This window comes from Equus quagga, chromosome 7, assembly GCF_021613505.1.
Source record: "Equus quagga isolate Etosha38 chromosome 7, UCLA_HA_Equagga_1.0, whole genome shotgun sequence".
NCBI classification, from domain to species: domain Eukaryota; kingdom Metazoa; phylum Chordata; class Mammalia; order Perissodactyla; family Equidae; genus Equus; species Equus quagga.
Genome location: NC_060273.1, coordinates 134,286,119 through 134,305,418, shown reverse-complemented (window position 1 = coordinate 134,305,418; position 19,300 = coordinate 134,286,119). Strand labels below are relative to the sequence as shown.

Below are 19,300 nucleotides of genomic sequence, written 5' to 3'. Positions count from 1 at the left end.
AGGAAAGTAAACTTCACAGGTGGGAAAAGCTTGAATGATTTAGCCTCTCCACAAATACGCTTCAATTTAATTTTATTGGGGACTCCACTGTCCTTTTCCTGGTTTTCCGTTGAAATTTTTTTTTTCTCCCAGACTGCTAGTAAGCATTAAGCAAGACGTTCGGGGCTTGGGGTTGCGGCTGTCCTATAGGAACGCATCCCTCTAACAGAACGGCCAATCAGAACGGAGGAAAAAGGAAGTGTGGAGTTTGTGGATGGAAGGGAGGGTGGAAGGGAAAGGAGAAAGCGTGGAGTTTGCGTGAGTCTCCGCAGGAGTCACGGAGGCGGGGAGGCCGGGAGGAAGACATCAGCGATGCCCGTCTCCCTCCCCTCCCTCTCGCCGACAAGGTGCAAACTCAGGGGGACCCCGTCTTCTGGGGAGAAATGAGGGGCTGGCTGCGGAGCCGCCACTGATGGTGAGCGCTGTAGGGCAGGTGGCCCACATTTCATAGCTGAGACTTGGGTGTTACTCGCTTAGAGGCAGAGCCCGGTTTCAAACCCAGGTCTGATCTTTGCACCCCCGCGCAGCATGGCTCCTCTGTGATTTTGGGGCAGGACCCCCGAGAAGGTGGAGGCGCGGGCCGCGGAGGGGCGCAGGTGGGGCGGGGAGCAGGCTGCAGCGCCGCCCTCCTTCTCGGCGCGGGAAGCCGGACACCACGGTCGCCGGCAGTCCCCGAGTCAGCTCCGCGCGGCCGCCGGAACGTTTGCGCGGGCCCCCGCCCCGCGCACGGCGGAAGGACTTGGGCGGCGCCCTCAGAGAGGGTTGGCGGAACTTCCGGGCGGAGCGGCTTCCGGCGGGCCTGGTGAGTGCGCGGGCGGTTCCCGCGGCTGCGGCGGCGGGAGACGGGCGTCGGGGGGCGGGCGCTGCGTGGGGCCGCCTGCTGCCGTCCCTCAGGCCGAGCGCGGCTCGCTCCCTTTGCCCCGCGGCTGTCCCCGCCGTAGCTGTCGCCCGGAGACCCGGCCGCCTGGGCCCGCGAGTCCCCGGTGCCCGCGGGGCGCACGGCGAGGGGCCTCTAGGCGGGGTGGGCGCGTGCACGTGCGGGGGGCGGTGGCCCCGCGCGGGGACCCGAGCCTGAGAGCCGGCCGCGCGGTGATGCCCGGCTTGCGCAGGAGACAGAGGCCGCCTGCCTGGAGGGTCAGGCGTCCGGGGTGGCCGCCGTGTCGGCGCACGCGTCGTGAGCCCGCGGGCGCCAGCGCGGTCGGCGTGGGGAATAGCGCGGGCGTTAGGGTTAAGCCCCTTCTGCTGCTGCGGGGTGCTGGAGCGGGTCACCGGCTCCCCGCATCGGGGTCTCCAGCCCCGGGCTTGGTGTCTTAGTGACACGCCGGACTTGAGCCGGTGACCCGGGACAGCGGGGCCGCGGGGAGCTGCGATGCAGGGAAAGCCATGTCCCTCTTATCAGTGGGTTTGAATTCCGGGAGTCCATTCATAGGTCAGTTCTTTAGATCTGTAAATCTGTAAATCTATAGCAGCAATGTGTAATGGAGGGTCAGGTCTTGGTTCTGGTCCTCATCACAGTTAGTCTTCGCCCCCCGGGGTGGGGTTTCTTCTGTCCTTGTGGTCTTGGCACTTAGGGTTCCTTTACGGAGGAAGGAAGCTGAGAGTGGAGCGTGGGGTGGGGATGTTTATTGCTTGGTTATGGTTAGTCGGTTCCCCCCAGCACGTTTTATCCCTGATTATTAAAAAGTACATGTTCATATTGAAAATAGGAAAATACAGAAAAGAATAAAGAAGCAAAAAGCCAGTCATCTTTAATCCTATCATCCCGATGAACCATTTGTCCTATTTATTGAATTACTAAGTATTTCCTTTATCCTTTGGTAGTTGAGATCAAAGTATAAGTTTAATATTATGTCCTTTTTTTGAATTCTGAGCCACGAGCATTTACCACTAATAAATAATAATAAACTTCATTTTAAAACGTTGATTGTGAGAAAGTCCACACAGACACAAAGGTGGAGAGGTGGTACAATGAATCACCATGCGTCTGTCACTCAGCTCTAACAATCGTCCGTTGTGGCTGATCTTGTTTTCTGTGCCCGTACCCACTTCCCATAATTCTGTGGTCCTGTCCTAGGACACATTTATAATGTATTTTTGGTTTTTTGTAATTATAAAAAGATGCTTATTTCTGTTGGTGCCATATTTGCGCATAAACATTCATATTCTTTCTTGATGGAAAAATGAGTTCCATGAGGATTTTTGTAAAGTATTTTCATCCAACAATTACTAAATAAGCTGCAAAGAATAAGATGGCCTTGTAGTCTGAGTTTTTTACTTTGTATGTTCACTTCTCTCTCTTTACTTTTCAAATTTGATTGTATACATTTGGTGTCAAACATCTTTAGAAAATTCACAATCTAATGATTTTTACAGGATGTTGAATAATATAATACATTTAAGAAAAAAATGGATGAGGAACCTGAAAGAACTAAGCGATGGGAAGGAGGTTATGAAAGAACATGGTGAGCAAGGCGTTATTACTCTCTTCTCTTTTGGGCATTGTCTTTTTTTTTTACAGCTTTTTATTGAAGTATATTTTACACGTTAAAATTCACCTGTTTCAATTTATAATTTAGTGATTTTTAGATTTACTGAGTTGTGCAGTCATCACCATAAATCAGTTTTAGAACGTTTTTGTGACCCCAGTAAGATCCGTCATGCCCATTTACGACTAATTCCATTGTCCAGCCCTGGGCAACCATTCATCTACTTTCTGTCTCTGCCCTTTCTGGACACATGGTTTAATGTAATCATGTAATATGTGGTCAGTTGTGTCGGGCTTCTTTCACTTAACATGCACTTTTCAAGGCTCAGCCATGTTATAGCGTGCATCAGTGTTCATTCCTTTTATTGCTGAATAGAGCTTTCTCTTACATGGTTATACCACGTTTTTATTCATCCATTCACCAGTTGGTGGGCATTTAGATTGTTTACAGTTTTTGGCTGTTATGAACACTGCAGCTGTGAACATTCACGTCCAATTCTTTGTGTGGACATATGTTTTCATTCTTTTGGGTTAATAAACTTTTAGCTTATCTCTCAAACGAGTAATTATTGCTTATAGGGAGATTCTTAAAGAAGATGAATCAGGGTCACTTAAAGCTACAATAGAAGATATTCTCTTTAAAGCAAAGAGAAAAAGGTATGTGAACTTTTTGTAAGTGTGTTACAAAAGGTAAAATACATTGCTTTAAGCCTGGGGTGCCCCTGTACCCACTGCTCAGGACTGCGTTCAGCTGCGTTTCCGGGAAACTGACCTGTAGCCTCTGAATGGGGAGAGCCAGCACCCAGAGGCTCAGCAGGGCAGTGGGTCTCCAGGGACTTCCAAAACGCCTGTCATTATGTGGATCCCATAAGTTAATAATTGAACTTCCCTAAAAAATGCAGGTTAGTTCAATGGTTGTACTGATTCTTTCGGGTAGTATGTGGTATTCCATTAAAATATTTGCATAATTTTAACAGAGTATTTGAGCACCATGGACAAGTTCGACTTGGAATGGTATGTTGTTATTTTTTCCTTTACTGGTACAGAACTAGTTTGGGTTGAAGAAACATTCTGGCTTGATAGAATAAATAAGAGTGAAACAACAAACCTTTTAAAAGAGTATCTTAGGAGCCAGCCCCATGGCCGAGTGGTTAAGTTCGCGTGCTCTGCTTCAGTGGCCCAGGGTTTCGCTGGTTTGGATCCTGGGCGCGGACGTGGCACCACTCATTAGGCCACGCTGAGGCGGCATCCCACATGCCACAACTAGAAAGACCCACAATTAAAATATACAACTATGTACTGTGGGGAATTTGGGGGGGAAAAAAAAAAGATTGGCAACAGTTGTTAGCTCAGGTGCCAATCTTTAAAAAAATAAATAGAAGAATATATTAAAAATACATGTGTAGAATGTGTGAATACTAAATGCCATTTTTACTTCGTGGTAAAAATATATTTGAAAATTGTCCTGGGGCCAGCCCTGGTGGCCCAGTGGTTAAGTTCAGCGTGCTCCCCTTCAGTGGCCTGGGATTAGATCCCGGGCATGGACCTACACCACTCTCTTAGTGGCCATGCTCTGCTGGCGGCCCACATCTAAAAAATAGAGGAACATTGGCATGGATGTTAGCTCAGGGGCAATCTTCGTCAACAAAAAAAAAAAGAAAAAGAAAGTTGTCCTTATTTGTGTTTTTGTTTGTAGATGCGCCATCTTTATGTGGTAGTAGATGGATCGAGAACAATGGAAGACCAAGATTTAAAGCCAAATAGACTGACGTGTACTTTAAAGGTACAGTAGAGTCGTTCTAATTTACTGTCAGTGGGGGAAGGACACTGAATTTTCAGGGAATGCTTTCTCTTTTTTCTGAGTGAATGCAAACTACAGCCAAGGAGAAGTGCTAGCGGTCCCTGAGGGAAATGGTAACGAATAGCTGGTTGCTTAAGTCTCTGCTTTCCGCCTTCCACCCGAGTCGGGATCTCGCTTTGTCGGTTGTCCCTTCCCGCTGTTGAATCTCGTTCTCCTTTGACTTCCTTGGCTCGGTGTCCTCAGCCTGTAGACACGCAGGTTCCTCCTGGTTTATCAGAGCTGGTCCTCAGTTCTGCTCGCGATCCCGTCTCTGTCTGCAGTGGATCTTTTCCTGTTTAGTCGCTTCTGTCTTACGTGTCCAGATGGCTCCATCTTTTAAGGCCCACTCAAACCTGTCTCGTCACTTACCACTTCAAATTCAGGTTTATTTAATATTTTGATTTTTACTTATTTAATATTTTAAAATTTATTATTTTTATTTATTTAGTATTTTTACTACTAAAGATTTTTTTTAAATCTGAAAGCTTAAAAATCATGAGAAAGGGGCCAGCCTGGTGGTGTAGTGATTAAGTTTGTGCACTCCACTTCAGCTCCTCAGGGTTCGCCAGTTCGCATCTCAGGTGCGGACATGGCACCGCTCATCAAGCCATGCTGTGGCGGGCATCCCACATATAAAATAGAAGAAGATGGGCATGGCTGTTAGCTCAGGGCCAGTCTTCCTCAAGAAAAAAAAATCATGAGAAGCAATGCTTTGATAAACAGGTTTCACAAGACGTGTTCTCTGTGGTTGTTATTTTGCCCTTAGTATTTCCGCTTTGTTTTCTTTAAACAGTTGTTGGAATACTTCGTAGAGGAATATTTTGATCAAAATCCTATTAGTCAGGTATGTATATAAGCAGTGGAATTCAGAATTGGATTCCTGATATGACTGCAAGTATGATTTATTTTTAAAATATTTGGCATACGTTCTATGAATTATTAAATGGTCCAGATCGTGTACCAGTTTCTGGTACAATTATTAATGAAAAGCAATATAACTCTAGAGGTTAAATAACGTACAGTGAACTCATAGCTCGATTTATGTCAAAAGCTTCGTGAGAACAAGTTTCTCACGTTACTTATTCCTTTGAAATTACTAATTTATTTTAGTTATGTACATTCTTATCAAGAAGAAATAATTCGTTAAATTAATGATCATTTTTGTTTTTCTTTGGAGATTGGAATAATTATAACGAAGAGTAAAAGAGCTGAAAAGCTGACAGAACTCTCAGGTACGCATAACCACCCTTCCAGGACTCGGGGCCTCGGCTGCGTTTACGCAACTCGTGCCCTGTTCCTGCGGTCACCTAGGAAGTGGAATAGAGCCTGCCCGCCTGCCTTGGGTGGGCCCTTCATAAGCCCTCCGTCAGACCCTCGGTGTCTGAGATGAGCTCTTTACATGGAGCTCTGCACACTGGCGAATAGTGTCGCAGTGGATGTAGATGTGTTTTTAAGATCTGTACATTCTTGTCCCCAGAGTATTAAGATAAAATTATTGTAACCATTCAGAAAATCCACTTAATCTTAAAATTAATTTTTTTAAAAGTTAAACCTCTAAAGAGCAGAGTATTTCAAATGAAAATTGAATTGTAGTTGTTAATGATTCAATTTTTCTGCTTGCGTGACATGCCTAACTGAATTTTATTCTCTTAGAAGATAATAATGTCAGGTTTTATTTGCTTTGATATGTTCTGTTACAAATTTACATCACTAATTCTGTTTTCTGTGAAACACACTATCCCTTAAATGTGGCTCTCAACCCTTCCTCCCCACCAGAGCACACGAGAGAAGTGACATGCTTTCATCATTAATAGTTTTTCACTCTGGCAGTAAGGAGTGAAATGTCTGTTAGCCTGCAGTGATCCAAGAAACTCAATTGTAAGCAACCCCCCAAAAAATCTCAAGATAGCGTAAGCGCAGAGTGAAATTCTTGGCTCATGTTCGAAGGTGGCTGATTTCACGTACAGTTGTTTCCAGGGTCCTGGCTCTGTCTGGCTTCATGCTCTCGTAGGCTTTCTGGGAGGTGAAACCATGCCTGTTCATAGCCCCAGGCTTACGGGTCCCTCGTAGCCTGTAGCTTCAGCACAGGTCTCAGTGGGGACTCTTCGTGACCCTGCTGATCGTCTGCCCGTCCATGAGCAGTCCGAGTGGCCGGGGAGCTGAAGTGTTTTGTTGGTAGCCTGGATGGCATGTCTGTGCCTGGAGCCGGATGGGAGCAGGATGAGCTTCCCCTGAACCACGTGGTCTAAGCTGGACTGTTAGACAGTGGGGGGAGGATGGTTCCCCAAGGAAAGGATGTAGGGCCACCCCTCCCCCCTCAATTAATGGTGGTTTTCTATTGGTCCTGGGGAAGTCATGTGTAGAGAAGGAAAAGCTTCTGGAGATGCTGACAGGCCTCTTGAAGGTGCCCTCTCTCCCTCTGGTCAGAGTCACGCTGTAAACCTCGCCAACAGTGATGGATGCTTTTTCCCTATGCTCACAACACAGTGGGAGATGAAACACGTGTGTTGTGTGGTGTGGTAGAGACACAAGTGGATAGAGAGCCCGGAGATAAGCGAGTGCTGGACCTGCCGTTGGGTGGGCCATGTCTGTGGGCCAATCATTTAGCTTGTTACATGTGTTTCTCACTTATGAGTGATTTGACTAAGACATTTCTCATTTCTAAAATTTTATGATGCTATGAGTAAATGCAACATGTATTAAATATGGCGGATGGTTACTACTTTAGAACTTATTCAGATAAATAAGAACACTAAGAAGTTCCAAGAAGATGAATAGACAAGACAGATAATTCATACTAGAATAAAAAGTGAAATAACTATTGAAGAAGAAAGTTTAGGGCCAACCCCAGTGGCCTAGCAGTTAAGTTCAGCATGCTCCACTTTGGCTGCCTGGGTTTGGTTCCTGGGCTCAGACCTACACCGCTCTGTTAGTGGCCATGCTGTGGTGGCAGCCCACGTACTGTAAGATAAAGGAAGATTGGCACGATGTTAGCTCAGGGGGAATCTTCCTCAGCAAAAAAAAAAAAAAAAAAAAAAGTTTAGCCAAACAAGTAATCAAAAACAAAACCACTCAGCAACGTTTTATTGTATATATTTTAAATGAGCAAAGTAAAGTTCCAAAAGCAGTATATTGCTTGCTGAACCGTGGAGAAACTGGTATGTGTAGTGCTGATAGTCTGGTTAATTAGTTTAACATTGTTGGGAAAAGAGCCGTAAAAATGGTTGTTTCTTGGAATTATACTTAGGAAATATTGTGAAAAAATTTAAAAAGGCATTGCTTTACAAATATGCTCTTTGCAATGGTATGTTTAATGTGACAATATTAGTAAGTTAAATGTTAAGTTAATTTGATAGGGAAATAATGTTCAACATTAAGGAAATAAATGTTCAACACTATAGAGGTAGTTTGATGAACTGTGCTATATGAGAAAATCAATTAAAGATGTTTTGATTATCATTAATTAATATGAAGACAGTGTTGAATGGGAGAAAGTGTCTGAAGAATACCATATTTCACTGAATGTCAGATTCCCTCATTTGTAAGATACCTTTATTTTATGAGCCATCGAGAAGGAAACACCAGCAGTTAAACTTTGATGCCATGTCACATGATCTGGGGCTTGTTCACACCAGCTTTTTGGTCATTTGGCGTGTCTGTCAACTGTTAGAAACAACTCAGTGGTTTCTCCTCCCTTCATTTGTTTACTTGACGTGAGGTGGACAATCTTTTCAGATGTTATTCAGTCAGCAGATAACACACTTTGTCTATTTGTGGAAATTCTCCTTTCTTAGGTCTTGTGAAGCTCTCATTTTTTTACCCCAAAGGAAAATAGGAATTGCCACTAATAACAAATTTATACCTCGCTGCTCTGCCCCGTGCCTTTCTACATAAAAATATAACCTTTTTTATTAATAGCATTTCTGAAAGCACTTTAAATTGCAGTTGAACTCAACATGAATGGCACAAACAGTGTACATAATGCACTGGAAGCCACAGCATGTCAATAGCCATTCGTAGGTTGGCTCGCGAGCAGACAGTGACGGCTGTGTCCACCACTGCTTGCCTGCCGGGGATTGTCGGACACATCCTGACTTCAGAGGTGTTAAAATGTGAAAATAATGGTGAAATAGGGAAATGTTAAACATAAAAGGTTATGTGCTCTAAGTTGATATTACTTAAAAGTGTGCTAATAGATAAAAGATAGGTTGTGTTCTCTTTTTCAGTATGAAATGAGACTTTATGTAACAAACATTTCTGATAAAAGTGCAACTTACCAAAAATGTAAATTGAAGGGATTTTGTTCTTTAATATCATAGACCTGTAAATTTTGGGAGAAACATGAATTTCTGTTCTGTATGTATATACAGAATTTGATTTAAAGTGGATTATTCCATTTCTGTTTTAGGGAGCCCGAGGAAACACATAATGTCTCTGAAGAAAGCCGTGGCTATGACGTGCCATGGAGAGCCGTCTCTTTATAACTCCTTGAGCATGGCTATGCAGACTCTGAAGTTAGTATTTCACGTTCATTATTTCTCATTGGTTTCAAAGTTTTTTGAATGAGTTAAGTTGAAATGATCATGTGTTAATAGGTATCTCCATAAACTCAACTATGATGAAAACGTTACTGAGAGAAATGTGTAATGTCATTTATGATGTTTAGTATGGTGTTGGTTACTGATTTTTATTTTACATTTTAGTTGGTGGGGTACAGCCTTAAAAGTTTTAGAAAAATATCATTAAAACTGTAGCGGTATTAGTACAAAAGAAATATGTTGATGAGTAAACATTTTATTGGAAATTGATTGTATATGGAATTTAATGTCATGTAATAATTGTGAGTTTGTTGTACACTTATTGACTGTTATTAACTTATTTTGTGATACATCTGAAAATTAATAGCACACTTGCCCAGGAAGTTTAACTTTATGTGGAATACAGCTAAGACCCCAAAGGAAGTATTCCCTATGGTTAAGGCTCGTCTGTTCTATCCCCGGGTAGTCTGTCCTGCCTCCGATACTTACACCTTTAGGTATTGTTCTGGTTTTGAAGGAGATGAGGAGGTAGAACTCGTAAAAGGAGGCACGAAAGCAGCCTCCACAGTGAAAGCCGCCAGCCTGCCAGTGAAGCTATAGTGGGAAAGCTGTAAATAACTGATAGGATTGCCCCAAAAAGCATACAAATCTCTCTTTAATGTGGGGGAAAACAGCTCATCACATGATAAAATCCCGTACGCCCTCATTTAATTGAATGGTGCACAAAAATTAATGTTTATGACTGTTTTGACTCTGAATCACCATGTGGTTAAATTAGAGTCTTGAAAAAGGAAGATGGTTACTATTGCCAGGCCGCGCGGGTCCACCTCGAGGTGGATCCAGGTGGTGGTGTCACACTTGCCAGGGTGCACCATAGACTTGGTGTGGAACAAATCTGCTGCCACGTGAGCTTCACAGTGTGAGGGCCTCATCAGTCTTGCTTGTCACTCTGTCCCCAGAACTTAAAAGAGGATTCAGTAAATATTTATGGAATGAATCGATGAATTTTTTTTTTAAGTGTGTAGCTAACTTTAGAAAAATTCACATTAAGGTATTAGGAATATACTCACAATTCATTCCTTTGTACTGTTGAAACAGGTGAGATGTTCTGTAGTCTAACTGTGTGAGCTGTGTGTGCTGTTCTTACTGGGGAGGCGGTTCGTTAGTGTAATTTGCTTTACACAATTGGGGTGCATTTGCCCTTCCTTAGACACATGCCCGGCCACACGAGTCGAGAAGTCCTGATCATCTTCAGCAGCCTCACAACCTGCGACCCGTCTGACATCTATGACCTCATCAAGGTAGGGCCAGCAGTTCCTCTGTAGTCAAAGTGAAAGTGACAAACTAAAGAGAATTCCGTAGTGAACTTGTTACTAGTTTTCAGAGCATTCTGTCCTTTTTTCAAACACACTAATTCTTCATTGTTTTTTTCCTTCCCCGAAACGCTTTGTTTATGTGGATTTCGTGAAGACGCTAAAGGCAGCTAAAATTCGCGTGTCTGTGATTGGATTGTCTGCCGAGGTTCGGGTCTGCACCGTGCTTGCTCGTGAAACTGGTGGTATGTGTCTGGAATCTTCAGTGTTTATTCATCATTACTATGTAAGACGTAACAATTTGTTCATTAAATTACGGTTTTCATCTGTTTTTACTAGACTCAAATCAGTGTATGTCCTGAAGTCCAAAATATGGGTAGTCACCTTAAATATATCATTGATTCTGTAAGGTAGCATCTCAAAATGCAAGGAATTCTCAGTAGTTATGTCAGTGTTTAGAGGAAGCAATAAAACCCTTGAAAAGCTACAAATTTCACTATACGTAATATTTTGTAAAGATCTTACAACTTGACTTTAATTAAATTGTAATTATAGTTATTCATAGAAGTGTTTGAAGAATGATATTTTAACTCTAATATTTATTTTGAAAATGTACGTTTTCAGATGGTAAAACTTTTACAGAATTGCATAGAAATTGTAATTTGTTCTTAAGTCTGGAAAGCTGATTTTCTTTTTCTTTTATTTTTCGTCTTGTTAGGCACATACCATGTTATTTTAGATGAAAGCCATTACAAAGAATTGCTAACACATCACGTTAGTCCCCCTCCTGCCAGCTCAAATTCTGAATGCTCGCTTATTCGTATGGGTAAGTGTTTATTTTGTGTTATTTTAAAATAGGCATTTTAAAAATATGTTTTAGCTCAAATCAGACTTTGTATCTTCATTTGCACAAGTTATTTAAATGTTTAAGAATTTCTTTTTTTAACTCAAATGTTTTATAATTAGAGAAAATTATGTTGTTGAAGCAATTTTGGAAAATACAGAGAAGTAAGAATAAATGAAAACCACTGTAGCTCTCCCTCAGAGAACACTACTGACTTTCTTTCGTTTGTAAGGCTGTAAAGGTATAATGAACTGGGTTTATAGAAAAATCCTTGTTGTATTAAGAAATTTAAAAGATAAGCTACAAAATCGTATGTGCTGTTTGGTCAAAGCTGCGTGAGGCAAAGTGTGCAAAGACAGCCAGTTGTGGAGGGCATGTGACACTGACGAAGGTGCTTTCTTCCTGGAGGACAAGAATGATGGGTTTTGCATCATTTAAAAAAAATTTTATTTTCCTCTATTTTCTGAAAATTTTGTATGTTTATAATTGAAAAAGGCATAACTTTTTAAATATAAAAGGAAGCTCCTTGTTTGATGTGCATTTTTTAACTGTCAGAGGAATGCTTTTCTTCCTTGTTTTTGGCCGTTTATAGTCCTGGTCAGCCTCTTTGCTCATCCATAGACTGATATCGGCGTCTGTCTCCTTATGTCGCAAGGGCTGATAGATACAGATGAAGCACACTACATTTAGATATTATGTTGGCTAGTCTTCTTTGATTTACTGATACATTTTCTTAGCCCATTTTAAAGTTGTGATTTAAACTTATAATAGTTTATTCTTCAGGTTGATTTGTTAGAGCCATTTAGGAATGTCCACCCGTTTTCAGTCACCTCTTGTGAATGTTTTTTCAGTTGGTCATTTACTTTTGCTTTAATTTGTTTTGATGTGCAGATAGATTTTAAATTTTTATGTAATCTAATCTCTCTTTTTTTGATGGTTTCTGCTTTCCTTGGCCTTATTTTCATAATTTAAAAATGTAAATAGAAACACTACATGGATTTGGGGGTTCCAAAATTTTAAACATGGAAGTATATTCTTACATAAAGTGAAGGCAGCCTCTGAATAGACTCCTCCGTTGTGTTAGAAACTATTTAAAAATTACAGACACCTTCTTTTTAAAGAGCAGTGTGTGTTAACTGTTGCTAAATTAGAAAATATGGATGTGACCTTCAGATGGGGGCGGGTGTACAGGCGGCTCTCCCCCGTTCCCTCCACTTTCAATTTGTCTCATGACCTGGAGTTTCAGTCCATTGGACCAGCTGTGATGAACACGTCTAAACGGCAGGAGAGACAACTTTTGTGCAACTTTGTGGGCTTTCTGGTAGGAGCATTTTTAGGTTCCTAGTCCTAGAATAATTTTGCCGTTTTCCTGGAAAAAGAAAGTAACTTCTTTTCTTCTGTGAAGGATTTCCTCAGCATACAATTGCTTCTCTGTCTGATCAAGATGCAAAACCGTCTTTCAGCATGGCGTAAGTGAAACCTTGAAGCTGTCAGTGATACTATTTCTGCACTTTTAATTCTTCCTATCAGTTATAAGTTTAAAATACGGGCTCAGAATGTGATGACTTTTGTCAAAGATTGCCTTGTCTGTACTGTAAGAAGGAGTGAGGACTCTCTCTATACTCCTGTGGCGCCATCTTCAGACGTGTGAGTAAGTAAGACAGCGAGGTGGAGAAAAGTGGGCAGGATGCTGCCAACCACCTAAGGAGAGGGTTTGCCTCATAATAACAACATAATGGAAATAAAAAGTGAAAACTAAAACATGTTTACTGAGGCGGCCTGTGGAGAAAGGCAAAGGGCTAGACCCCAGGTTTTCCTGAATATACCTTGTTTTAACTTCAGAGCTTTACATTTTACATAATTATAAAACAAAACTAAATTTAAGAAAATGATTCTTAAAAGTCACAAATAAGACTACTCTCTGCATGGTTAAAGGTGTAATAGGGACTGATTTACCCTCCTGCCTCCTGCCAGAAAACCGGGCAGGATACACAAAACCGTGTTTTCAGGCATTGGCAGCAGGCAGTGCAGGGACGATCTCTGAAAGAGGTGGGCAGGCAAGGTGGGCCCTGTGACGCAGCTCGCAGCCTGGGGAGCATCTCCCAGCTGCCGTGTGGGGTGGGGGGTCGACACAGAGCCTGGACATCTTCTCCCTCAAAGAAACGGAGTTCAGAGTTGGGGGAGGCTGAAATGACCGTAATCCTGCAGAGAGAGTCTAGAGAGTAACGAGCTGCCCAGAGAGCTCTCCAGAGCTGCAGAGGCTGAGTGCTGGGCCGCACCTTCCTGTGAGGGAACTCCCAGAGGCCGGCGGAGAACCATGGGACAGGAACGGCCAGAACCGTCCCTGAGCTCCCATGGCCGGAGCAGGTCACGTTCCCACCAGTCAGTGTGGACAGGCCTCTTAACACCCCGGGGGATGGAGCCTGATCCACCCTAGACTAACAGCTGTTCCGGGCAGCCTGACAAGCTTCAAAGAAGTCTCCAACAGAGCAGATGGCTTCCCAGTTACTTACATATATTCCAAAAAAAGCCCCAATGTATTTAAGGGAATACAAAAAAAAGCCAGCACCCAAAACAAAGCAAAATTCGCAGTGTCTGGCAGCCAATCAAAAATGACCAGGCATGCAGAGGAGTAGGAAAATGTGACCCATAACAAGGAGAAAAATTGTAGAACAGAGACCTAGCCAGAAGTAACACAGTTGATAGAATAAGCGGACAAGAGGTTAAAACACTAAAACAGCCGTTGTGAATAGACTCCTTACGTTCAGGAAAGCAGAGGAGAACATGAGCAGGAGAGAGATGGAAGAGAGATGAAGAACACACTGTCCGAGATGACAGTACACTGGATGGGATTAATAGCAGGTTGGTCACTGAAGGAGGAAAGGGCAGTGAACTCGAAGACGTTAATGGAAACGACTCAAAACAAAAATGCAGAGAAAAAAAGACAGTGAACAAAGCGTCTAAGTGAGCTGTGAAACAACTTGTCAGGGTTCTAGCGTCAGGTCGCATACGTCCCTCTGCTCTGACTCTTCACGTGCTCTGTCTTCCCCCCACAGGCATCTGGATAGCAGCTCCGAGCCGGGACTTACGCTGGGAGGCTATTTCTGCCCCCAGTGCCGGGCGAAGTACTGTGAGCTGCCTGTGGAATGTAAAATCTGTGGTGAGAGACCAGCTGTTCCTTATCTAAATTAGTCTTGAATAACTTCTTTCTTACATTGCTATTAAAATAATGTAAGTATTAAGCTCTGCCTGTGTTTCTGGGTTTAATCTGTGAGAAGAGAAGTAGGTTCCTTTTCTCGTTGAGTGGCGTTCCAGAAGAGGTTCCTGATTCTCTTTCTGAACAAAGTGTGTTCTTTAAGGGCAGTGCAGTCGATCTAGGAGACGTTTTTGCAGCTCTTACCTTCATAAGATAAATATATGTAAGGACAATGAGGAATGGAAGTAATAGAATTATGTAATTTTATTTCATTTACAAGTAAGCAAATATACAAGGAGAAGTCACACACTTATTGACAGAACCAAGACTCCATCCTGGAATCTCCTTTTATGGCCACGGGTAATAAACTGAAGACATAAATATCTGCAGTTCTAAAAAAGATTTGAAAATACTTAGCCTGAGTTATATCGTTTGATGTTTCAGCGGCCATCTTCATGAGGTTTGGGCTATTAAACACATCTCTGCTTTCTGCGTTAGGTCTGACTTTGGTGTCTGCTCCCCATTTGGCACGATCTTACCATCATTTATTTCCTTTGGATGCTTTTCAAGAAATTCCCCTAGAAGAACATAATGGAGAAAGGTACATGAGTTTTGGTTAATTTACATCTGTTATAAGCGGTAAAGTAATGTTTGAATTGGTGGTCTAGTGGTTAAGATCTGGCGCTCTCACCACTGTGGCCTGGGTTCATGTCCCAGCAAGGGAGCCACACCACCCGTCTGCCGGTGGTCACACTGTGGAGGCTGTTTTCTGCTGTGATGCTGAGAGCTGTGCCACCAGGATCTCAAATACCAGCAGGGTCACCCATGGTGGACTGGTCTGCAGAGCTTCCAGACTAAGACAGACAAGGAGGACCTGGCCACCCACTTCTGAAAACATTGCCATGAGAGCCCTGTGAATAGCAGAGGAGCATTGTCTGATTGAGCACCGGAAGGAGAGAGGATGACGCAGAGTGACCGGGCAAGGCTCAGTTCTGCTGTCCACAGGGTTGCCAGGAGTCGGGATCCACTCGGCAGCACTAACAACAGAATGTTTGAATACGTTGTTACTACATTAAAAAAGATAGTCATGTTAACCTGGGCAAGATTACTTCTAATAGAGAAAATGAGATGCAGAATGCCTTGGTTATGAAATGACTCATCATGAGACAGATCCGGGTCTCCAGAAATGTACTAGTTTCCCTGAACCCAACTGTGGATAGTAAGAGTGGTGGTATACAGGTAAATAAGCTCTCCAGAAAGAAGGAACAAGCCCTGATTTGTAGCATTTGCTGATTATATCCATGGTATAAAACTGGAGAATTTATCTAGAAGATCTAAGATCAGAATAATAAGAGAAATGAAGAAAAGGTCAAATGAAGAGTAGGAAAGAAATAGTTTCATTTTCTACTATTGAGGCACAGAACTTTCTAGATTGAAAGGGACTGTCGAGTGCCTAACATATATAAAGTATGTCGTTGTAAAATTTCAGAATACACAACAAGATACCAACCCTGGACATTCTGGAGAGGGAAAATTAGGTCATATAATCTGGAATGAAAATTGACTTCTCATCACTCCCTGTGATGAGCTGGATGCTGGATCTGGGAGCAGTTTCCTTCAAAATTTAGAGTAAAAATTGTTACCAACCCAAATTATATGCCCAGCCAAGCTATCAATTAAATGTGGGTAGAGTAAAGATATTTTCAGACTTGTAAGTTCTCAGAGACTTTCTGGGGAAGCTGTGGGAGAGAGGATTCAAAGGAACTGAGAAAGAGAATGAATGACAGAGAAGTGGCTAAGGAAAGCCCGAGGATGATGGTGAGGAGAGATCCCAGAGTGGCAGTGGGTGTCAGCTGTGGGGAACGGCCAGCCTAGTTTGGAGAAGGTCAGAATGCTCCAGGGACGGTGTCACCAAGAGGACAAAAACTATAGAATTCCCGATGTGGTGAATGTAACCAGAGGATGTTTAGGCTTCTCAGGGAAAGGTTGGGGCCCCACAGAAAACTAAGCTTGTGAAGAACAATACAGTTACTAACTCAGGAAAAAATGTTTTGCAGAGGAAAAGTATTACGTGGCTGAGCTGAATATGTTTATATAGTCATATAAAATAAACATGTAACATCATTCTGTCCAAAACGATCGAAGTGCATAGAAAGAATTGGGAGTGACATTAGTTAAGCATGTGTGTGCGATTGGTTCAGGAGGGTTGAAAGAGAGTTAAGTTCTCGTCTTCTGCAGTTCATGGCTAATGCCTGTGAACAAAGCAGGAGAGCGTCTGAGCCCAGGTGACGCTCAGACAGCTAGGAGTTTGAAAGCGTGTGCCCTGGGGATCCGGAGGAGCGGGGGAGGCAGGGAACTGATGCATTTTGTAGTGCGTTTTGAGAACTTCTAACTCTACACTATTCCTTGAAAATGAATCCCTTAGGCATCTGTTACGTTCAATAAATTAACTCCTGTCCGTCTAGCATGGGACCAGGTGTCTGCTGTCTTTGGGAGGTGAAAGACAGTCCTAAGTCATTTTCCGCAGGGCTCGGTCCCTCGCGGAATCCCAGGGAGAAGGCGTGCCCTGGTTAGCCTGGATGGAAATAACAGAAAGTGTTTTTTTCCACGTAGGGTTTGGGGCTGACTGTCAGATGACCTTGGGATATAGTCTGGAATTTTCTTAAATTGCTGGTGCTCTTAACCCTGTCTTTCACCTAAAAGTCATGTATAAAGATAATTATTTATTAACTGAAGGATTCTTGTTGAGATTTTGCTGAGCTATTTTAATGAGTGAATTCTAAACAAAATGATTCTTAAACTTTGTTTTTCAGATTTTGTTATGGATGTCAGGGGGAACTGAAAGACCAGCATGTAAGTCCCTGTGCTTTGTAAATGTTAGGTGTTGTGTAGGAAATGCTGAAGGGAGAGTGTTACAGGTTTTCCGTCGATTGTTGAAGCCCAGGCTCCTATCGCTTGTTCTCAGAAGGCGAGCGACCCAGGGGGCGGTGAGTGGAGCACAGGAGCTTCAGCGGTGCTTTTGCGATTCTGCGGCTGACTGCCATGCCGCTGTCTTAGTGCTTGAAACGGCCTTCACTCTGCACGATGACCCGCATTTGGTTTGAAAGTGTTTTCTCCAAACTGTCCTTCAGGCTCTGTGAGAACTCACTTTGAGTTCCCACTTAAGGTGGCCACAGACCTAAGCTTAGTCCCCATTGTGCCAGTGAGAAATATTTTTAAAAATTTTGAAGGTGGTCACTTTGAATATATAAACTTATATAAAGAAGCAAATAGGATAGATCCCTGTCTGGTTTTAGTTTTTTATTAGTTTAGTTACCTGTCCATATTTTAAACTATACTTTATAAACTGTATAAAATATTAGTTGGAAGGATTGCTTGTTTATTCAGTGCTCACATTTCATAAAACAATTTATTGAGTTTGACGTGCTTCTCTGACGTCAGGAGCGTCACCCTCACTAGAACCATTGGAATCATTCGATAATTTTTAGGAACGCACCCTCTTCTGTGCTGTTTCAGATTCGGTGAATTTGAATCTGTGTGATGCTGCCCTGGGAGCTTTACCCCACGGCACAAGTACCCACGTGTGTAATCCTGATAGAATAGTGGGTTTTTCTTCTTTGTCTTACAAGGTGTCTTTTGCCGTTTTTCTTAATGGTTTAGTTAAAAGGAGAATATAACTTTTTCAGTTGTGGTGCCGTTCTCTAGGAATAACTAAATCTGTGTTAAGTTTTTGTTTCTCTTTTTAATTGAATTAGTCAGATGACCTCTCCAAGCATTCAAAACTAGCACTGATTTCAAGCCCATGTGTCTTCCCCAGATAGTTTCTTAAAGTGAAGTAATTGTGTCTTGTAATAGAAGAGACTTTAAGGACTCAAAAACAAAGTTATTCCGTCAGTTCTAAGGAGTCATATTTTTGGAAAAAATGCGGCATCTTGGATTAGAGAATCTGTAGGACGTTGGAAGTAATAAAGTGGTGGGGAGTTGATACAGAGACGGCCGCGTGAACGCCTTCCGGCTGAGCTGCGCTCACGTCTGGAGCCGCTTTTTGAGTGTGCCCCTCCCCCACAGGTCTACGTCTGCGCTGTGTGCCGGCATGTCTTCTGCGTGGACTGCGACGTGTTCGTGCACGACTCTCTGCACTGTTGTCCTGGCTGCGTGCACACCATGCCGGCTCCTGCGAGTGTGTGACCCCCGCACACGCACGCAATATGCGTGCTGGAAAGCACGCTGTGGTTGTAAAGAAAATGACTCTAGGAAAGACGCCAATTAAAACATGAGGAACAGTTTGGAAGGAAAATCTGACTGAAGAAATTTTTTACTAAGAAAATGTAGTATTTTATTGCATTTAAAAGTTTGTGTTCCAGAAACGCCTGGACTTCAATAGGACTTCATTTAGTTTGTTTACTATTATTTTGAGTTACGTTTTCAAAGTCATATGTATTATTGTATTTCAGTTACTTATAATGCTTAAATTGATATGATAATTTCATTGTTTTATAATTAAATACAGAATCTCTGTGATTTATTTTTACTTGTTTTTAGTGTAAAAGGAAAATTATGTATATGTGTAAATTCAGCATAGGATGAAGTGAATCCTAGCTATGAAATTATATACTGCTCTACCCACCCAAGGGGTCTTTTTTGGCTTAACTAAACAATCAGAATATAATTATAAAATTAATGCACCTGAAATTGTTTGTGTCTGTGACCAGCAGGGATCTTTTGAGGCCTAAACATTCCGGGTCACAGGATTGCTGTGGCCACACTTGGAACCAGTCCACTCAGAGGCTACAGACCAGAGCAGGCTTCCAGGAGGCAGCCCCAGGAAGTCCTCACTCCAAGCGGAGTCCTTATAGCAGCTCACCCAGCACAGTGTGGTGCAAGGCCATGCGGCCCTCCGTAGCCCTCAAGGAGCCACTGTCCCTCTTAACAGTTCCATAGACACAGCTTCCAGGGCCCCACAAAGGGCTGTCGGTTTCAAGAGTCACGGCACTCAGGGCCGCCTGAAGCATGAGGTTCCCATCAGATCCCCACAGTGCGCCCAG

At 42.8% G+C, this 19,300-nt stretch overlaps 1 protein-coding gene across 6 annotated transcripts; it reads left to right on the top strand.

Moving 5' to 3' along the window:
• Nucleotides 1–266: 266 nt before the first annotated feature.
• Nucleotides 267–18,936, top strand: GTF2H2 (general transcription factor IIH subunit 2). 6 transcript variants are annotated; one of them, XM_046666688.1, is made up of 17 exons: nt 268–454; nt 567–841; nt 2,413–2,501; nt 3,104–3,181; nt 3,502–3,538; nt 4,221–4,307; nt 5,158–5,208; nt 5,542–5,596; nt 8,773–8,878; nt 10,113–10,203; nt 10,373–10,460; nt 10,934–11,041; nt 12,465–12,528; nt 14,116–14,219; nt 14,754–14,856; nt 17,069–17,108; nt 18,324–18,936. In XM_046666688.1, exons 3-17 carry the CDS (start codon nt 2,446–2,448, stop codon nt 18,441–18,443), a joined length of 1,188 nt encoding a protein of 395 aa, XP_046522644.1. In that variant the 5' UTR covers nt 268–454; nt 567–841; nt 2,413–2,445; the 3' UTR covers nt 18,444–18,936. The 6 variants fall into 6 exon arrangements, with proteins under 6 accessions (XP_046522649.1, XP_046522644.1, XP_046522645.1 ...); XM_046666689.1 differs by lacking the exon at nt 567–841; XM_046666687.1 differs by having other exon boundaries at nt 268–841.
• The last annotated feature ends 364 nt before the right edge of the window (nt 18,937–19,300 follow it).

What these genes read in the sequence shown, in the direction of transcription:
- GTF2H2 (XM_046666689.1), top strand. Translation starts at nt 2,446, where the DNA reads ATGGATGAGGAACCTGAAAGAACTAAGCGATGGGAAGGAGGTTATGAA. An exon ending in GACAAGTTCGACTTGGAATG is followed by an intron (nt 3,539 to 4,220) that starts GTATGTTGTTAT and finishes TTTTGTTTGTAG; the next exon opens with ATGCGCCATCTTTATGTGGT. An exon ending in AAACCGTCTTTCAGCATGGC is followed by an intron (nt 12,529 to 14,115) that starts GTAAGTGAAACC and finishes TTCCCCCCACAG; the next exon opens with GCATCTGGATAGCAGCTCCG.